The sequence below is a fragment of the Temnothorax nylanderi genome, unplaced genomic scaffold, assembly GCF_030848795.1.
Source record: "Temnothorax nylanderi isolate EJ_2023f unplaced genomic scaffold, tnyl_v1.0 TNYL_tig0002_pilon, whole genome shotgun sequence".
Classification (NCBI taxonomy): domain Eukaryota; kingdom Metazoa; phylum Arthropoda; class Insecta; order Hymenoptera; family Formicidae; genus Temnothorax; species Temnothorax nylanderi.
In genome coordinates this window covers 3,286,626-3,293,434 of record NW_027249064.1, presented here as the reverse complement: position 1 = coordinate 3,293,434, position 6,809 = coordinate 3,286,626, and the positions used below count along the sequence as shown (strand labels likewise).

At 35.6% G+C, this 6,809-nt stretch overlaps 1 protein-coding gene across 1 annotated transcript; it reads right to left on the bottom strand.

The window, feature by feature from the left end:
- Positions 1 to 3,075: 3,075 nt before the first annotated feature.
- Positions 3,076 to 6,137, bottom strand: LOC139769683 (eukaryotic translation initiation factor 4E type 3). Its single transcript, XM_071700965.1, has 6 exons — positions 5,895 to 6,137; positions 4,604 to 4,724; positions 3,967 to 4,074; positions 3,718 to 3,840; positions 3,528 to 3,627; positions 3,076 to 3,462 (listed from the first exon to the last, which is right to left on the bottom strand). The coding sequence occupies exons 1-6, from the start codon at positions 6,041 to 6,043 to the stop codon at positions 3,428 to 3,430; spliced, it is 636 nt and encodes a 211-aa protein (XP_071557066.1). The 5' UTR covers positions 6,044 to 6,137; the 3' UTR covers positions 3,076 to 3,427.
- Positions 6,138 to 6,809: the final 672 nt, after the last annotated feature.

The following is a 6,809-nucleotide window of genomic DNA, read 5'->3' as shown; positions in this document are numbered from 1 at the left end:
AAAACATCGAGCTAGGGAAAACCCTTTTTTTTTATCGCCACACAATCGCCAAAAAAAGATTCCTTAAAGTTTCCTGCGAGGCCTTTGACTTCTCAAACGATGTCTCGCGTAGGTGCGAAAAATTCCGATTAAATTTCTGAACACAAAGGCATGTAACAGTACGTCTGCTTGTGTTAGCACATATGTATGTTTATACATATACGTTCACGCGGCGTCCCATCAACAGCGCGGCGCCATTCCGGCCATTCCGCAATCAGGAAATCCCGTATCTTCGGACATTCTGCTCGAGAAGATCCTGGATCGGTCCCGGTCAGACAGTTAGTTGGATTATAATGAGCGGCACGTGCTAGAGTCTGGTGCCGAGGCGGCGCGACCATTGCGGAATTAATCTGCCTAGCGATTTAATATTTATAACCTATTCTCGCTTCTAATCCTTTCTTTTCAGCACAGACACCGAAACAGTAGGCTCGGTCCACAAATAAACAGAGGCATTTACATTTTTGAGGGACCGTAATTTTTGGACTTTCCGCGAAGCTGCGAAACGTTGCGCGTGGCAGATTTCATTCTGCTAAAAATGATGCATTAGAATCGATTGTATTATTATACTATATTTATATTATTATATTCTTTATATTAAGTTCCTCCAAGAGAAAAATTACAAATTTATTTCTATTCCTCGCTTTTGACCTCCTTTTTTTTTAGCACAGACACTAACCACGAATAAACAGAAACGTCCTTCTTTTATTTTGAGAGATCATAATTTTTGGATTTTCCGCGAAGCTGAAACGTTCGCACGTAGCAGATTTTGTTCTACCAAAAATAACACGTTGAGAAATCGATTCTTTATATTATTATATTGTATTTATACTATTATATTCTTTATATTAAATTCCTCCAAGAGGAAAAGCTAGCCATCATGCTGAAAAGAGAACACTAATTTAGTCACATTATTACATACTTGATACGCATGTACCATAATATACTTTTAAAACTACACTGTATGATTACCAGAAGCAAGAAGCTTTAGATTAGAATTAAATTGTGCAATTCAATTATGGTTATATAATGTCTAAATCCATGAGAAAAATCCTCGAAGCATAACAATAGTTCATAGCAGAAGAAAGTGGTTTAATGATAGATTGATTATGAGCGCCGCAACTTTTATGAGAATAACTAGTTGCTACTTGAAGATAATTATCGACGATGACTCAGATGCGAGAAAACTTTACACCGAAGTAATAAGGCTCTAAATCGATGTCATTTCTCCCCCCCCTCTCTCTCCCTCTTGAGAGAGAGGGGCATTTGTAAAATCTAACGTTCATATTTACACCCGCGCAATTGTATACACGTGCCTCTCGCACAGCAAGGCCGTGTGCAAGGCCCCGATGCGCCGTAATTTATTCGTGTATCTCAAAACCGAAAAAGAGAACTCGCTTCGCAAGCTAACTATAATCGATGAATATCGATGTTTGCTTTTTTTTTTCATTAGAGAATAGTTCCGGTTCTGTATGTAAGACGGTCCAAATTTGCAATCTAACTTGACGCAAGCTCGAACTGGACGCCAAGTCAATATTCTCTTATAGCTAGAAGGAGAAAGAACTTTTACTTCTGGTCGAACTTTCTATCTCGTAAAACTAATATCGCTTAAACAATTAAGGAAAGTATAATACATCGTGTGTTAATATTCAGATGAATTTTTTTTAATACTTTTATTCGCAGATACTGCAATCGCCACAGTGAATAACGCCATCAGTCTCATTTTAAAATGTCAAAAGTGTGATTTTAAATGATTGATTAATTAAATTTTCATTTTAATCAATATATTTCTTTCTAAAATAAGTTATCTTGAAGAAAATAATCCGTAACGCGCGCTGTATTTAATTAATGTAAGAATTAAGAATATGATTCGTAGAAACAGTGCGAACGATCGAATCTCAATATTTTTTCGTGATACTCTGTCGATACGCGACATAAACGTCGAAAAATGCAAATTGCGGACATAATTTAAGTCTGATTTAAAACTAGTTTAATAGGCATTGGCTGCTTGAATAAACTTATGTTTTCGAGGCATTCGCTTGTTGACGTCAACATGAATAATGTCGGGGAGCCGTAAAATGTTAACTCGGCGCCAAGTAGTCGGGTAATGTTACTGGCTTCTAGAGAGACAAATTAAACATTCAAATTTGTTTTTCAAGATGCTCCAAGGAATTTCTGAATGACGCTAATTGATCGTCAGTCGAGCCCCAAAGAAACTTCGGGTAACTGTCATTCAAATTTGGTTCACATTGGTTCGACCAAGAAATTTTGTATTTTATCTGCAGAAAAAAATAAAGATTTTATCTTGCTATAATATGAAACAGAACCACACACACATACACATTCTTCCATTTAATCTCATCTTCAAGCTCTCATATATATATTCCGGATTCACGAACTCTTTACATTAAAATATTCTGAGTGTTCTGAGTGTTAAAAAAGAGGACTTGTAATTTATATTTGCTGTCGTTATTTCTCGATTTAAAGAATTCAATAAAGATATACGAGCCGAGTGTCAACGAGATAAGTTAACTCGCATAATCAATACTGATACGATACTCTCCGCACGTAAACAACACTTTCTTCAGGTCTTCATAAAATTCAGGGTCAATATTTAATCTCTATGCGCGTTAACAGGCACACGTAATCATTTGTAGCATTATTAATTTCACATTATTTTTCTCTTAAATGCTACTTTTGATGTCGTTGATAAATTTTCAAAGGTGGACATAATGAGTCTCAATCAATAACACAACACGGTGGGCGCCAGATATGTGCTCCTCCTTTCTATGCAAATCTCTCTCTTTCTCTCGTGTAAATGCGTAGTTTGCCACTCAGATTAAGAAAAACGCTTCCTGCAAATTTCGTAGGCATTCCAACCAGCATAACTGATAATCAATCACCTTGTGTTTCTTATGGGCCATATATAATTATAAGGATACAAAGTCTCGTACGTGTCAAGTAGTAATATCTTGAAATGTTACGCACTCTTATAAAAGCATCTTGTCTTGAGAAACATAAACTGCACAGACGCGCATATAGTAAATATAAAAATATATTTCACGTTTGTAAAACGGTTACAACAGCAATTCGATTCCAGATATCGAATCCAGCGTGTAAACAACGCATCGAATAATGCGCATTTAAACAAAATTCACAAGTAACAAACTTTTAAAACACACACATATATATATATATGTATAATGACAACTCTGTTTCTCCCTTTAACATATTCTTTGTGCTTCGAGTTTTCCAGAAAGGACTTTGTTCACATTACCCGATAATACGAACATTGTTGATGGATCACATAAACGTATATTCGTTATTGTCGTAATCTTATGTAATATATTTAACGATTTAATATAATCTTCATCACAATGTTGTCGTATATTTAACGTCTCCCGTAGGCATGATGGGATTGATGATCTAGAAAAAAAATATATTTTGCTATGGACTGTAAATTTTTCTAACAGAAGAATATCAATACTTACACTTATAAAACTCTCCCAGGAAGTTTACGTTAGGCACTAGAGAGTGAACTTTGGATAAAACCGTAGCTTTTGACACTAGGTCAGCATTTACATTCCAAATCTGAAAAGATAATACATCTTCAATTCCATCTGAATACCATGATCACGTACCATTAAACGATTAAACGCTACTGTCCACGGACATACGTACTTGAATGAGATCCTCCCTGTCACGAATGGACACAGTCACCCCGCAAATTTCATCGTCCTGAGCCACATCCGTGGCAAACTGTTCTCCGATAGCTGCGAGCACCACTTCTTTCCACACATGTGCCTGCAAAATTAAATTTTATCACACAAAAATGTCAGACGTCATTTCAAAGTCCTGGGCAGAAAAATAGAAAAACGATTGTCTGGACAAAAACTAAAAATGTTCGTATAAATGTATTAGAATATTTACAGTATCATGTTTATGGCACTTTAATCTCCAGGTACCACCCTTTTGATTCAGTTTGTCTTCCCACAAAGGGTATCTGTCGTCTCTCATTAAATGGTAACTGTATCTAACCTGGGGGCAAAAATCAATAAATAACTTAATGTGAAATATAAATGACAAATTGTAAATGGCAAATAAATAATAAGACGGCGTTATCATTAATAAATGCTAAATAGTGTAATTAAACGTTATATAGAACAGCAATTTAAGCAATAATATAATTAATGCCAATTATAAATATAATAGGTCTATGGTAATCTTTCCTACATTACGAACGACAAAAAGTATATTCTATATATGGGAAAATGGTTTTGCTGCTAAAATAAAATTCCATATATATGAGGGCAATAAAACTTTTTGTCACAATCAATTCATTATACGAAGGCCTGTTATGTTAATAAAATAGAAAAATTCCACTGACTGAATAGTATAAACATATAAATTTGCTGTTAAAATTATTTGCACATTTAACAAAATTATTTTTAGCAAATAAAATTAGTATCCTTAAGTTCTTTTATTTCCTATAATAATTAATTAAGTATAACATACTATACTGACGAATTAATTAATTCTGCAGATTTTTACAGATTCTTTGTCATACCTGCATATCCCCGGCATTTGGTATGTTGTTGAAGACCGCCCAGAAAGTTTGCACTGTGTTTACGGTATAGATCTTCTGCAGATTGTTTTTGTATTCTTCGGTGGTTGTGCCGGGAATGGCTCTGTTAATATATAGCAATTGTTTCGAATTAGCGATGTGTTATGAGGTCTGTTTTTTTTTATAGCTGAACTAGTATACACTCTTTGTACTTAAAGTGAAATAGGTATATGTTTGAAATTTAGCGACAGCGAGATGGGAAGTTCTAATGCGGTAAATAATATAAGCAATAAAAAACAAATCTTATATTTGTGATAGAAATCAATTTGGTTCTTGCATCTAAACAAATTTCTCCAAATTCAATAAACGATAATAGGTAATATAAATCTAGATAAAAGTGGTAAATTAGATAAACTATAGAGTATAGAATAATACTATACTTTTTTAGTTGTAGATAGAAACGTGTCTAGAGTAAAACCTGTTACAAAAACTGTCAATATAGTGATAAAAAACGTTTGAGACAGAAAATACGATTAAATTATCAGTTATCGAATAATTATAACACAAATTTTATTATTTTTAATTATCTGAATCTATCGGGGCTTTCAAATTTTAGAAATGCAATACTTTCTTTGAAGTTTTACAAGCAAAACTCAAGAAGAAATCACGAAGAGTATCCCATTTCACATACAAATGCACTGTACCCACTTACAACAATTAAACATATCAGTTCACCGATAATAAAGCAATTTCTTGAAAAAAATTACAAGAAAAACTTATACACATCTATTCTGCCTAACGTTATCTACTATAATTTTACTTTTAAAACACTCTATATAACTGTATAATTGAATACATCAATTATCTTCCTTTGGTTCGCGCAACGATAATGGTAAATACTTTATGTACGTATCGTTATTCATTGATAAAACACACAAATACGAATGTACGAATAAACTTTTCTTCGGTGACGCAATGGCGGTTGCGAGAAAGAAGAGTGACATACGATTTATAAAGACACATATATTAAATTAATTTCTATCACGTTTTTGCATCGCGTTAAGCTAAGCTATTTAAACAGAGGGAGATCAGGGGTGGCGATCTCGGATCCGTTGCCGATCGACCCTTGGAGATCGACGCTTCTCGCGAGCTGTCGCGGAACAATCGCGGTGCGTCAACGGTTTGACAAGAGCGGCGAGATAGGATCGGGGATGCACCGTGTCGCGTCGGGAGTGTCGGGATGCGTCGCACGGCGGAACGGGAAAAAGGTGGAAATCACCGCGTTCCATCTCACTTGTCGAGCCAGAAGGTCCACGGCGTCTGCAACGGAATGCCGGTGCTCTCATCCCTCTGGATCGCGCTGACCGCCTCGTCCGACAACACCGGCGTTTTCAACAGGTCCGCCGAGGTGCCCTCCTTCGCTTCGCATTCCGCCGCGGCCATGTTCGTAACGACGATGCAGCGCAGGCAGCAGCGCTACAACGTCACGAAAATCATGTGATGATCGCCGGCTGCCGGCTGCCGTCTACGTCGATGACTGCGACGTGAACCGATAACGTTCGACCGAGAAAAAGAAGGAAGATATAGCGCGACACGGACGCCGATGGAATACAGGACGTCCCTGAGACCGGCGCGCTTCGACGCGCCGATATGTCCGTTGAGTTCGAAACTTCATTGAAACTTTTGCCTGAACATTCAAATTAATTTGCTTTTTGCGTCTCATTGAATATGCGTCCTCCGCTCGTGAAACTAAATCGAAGCTTTTCTTGAAGCTATCATTAATAAATGCCAAACTGCTTAAAAATTTTCTGGATTAATAAAGAATTTATGTAACATCATCTTCAAATGATGTACATGAGAAACATGTATGAGTTGTTAGAAAAATCAATATGTTGCATCTTAGATTAAAGAAAAAAAGCGTTTGGCATTTTTTTAAGTTTACGAAGGTTTCCTGGAATGTTTCTAATACATTTTATTTCTAATATGCTCGAATATGCAACATTGAAGAAATACTATCAAAGAAAATTAATTTTTTATTGACTGTCACGTGATTATCAGGATAATTGAAGAAGAGTATTGACGTTATCGACTGTTTTCAGTGCATAAAAAAAATTAAGTTTTACAAAAATATATAATATATTCTAACGTAGAGTGTATGTACATACTCATAAAAAACAGAGTAACTATAAATTTAAAAAATTAATTGTTG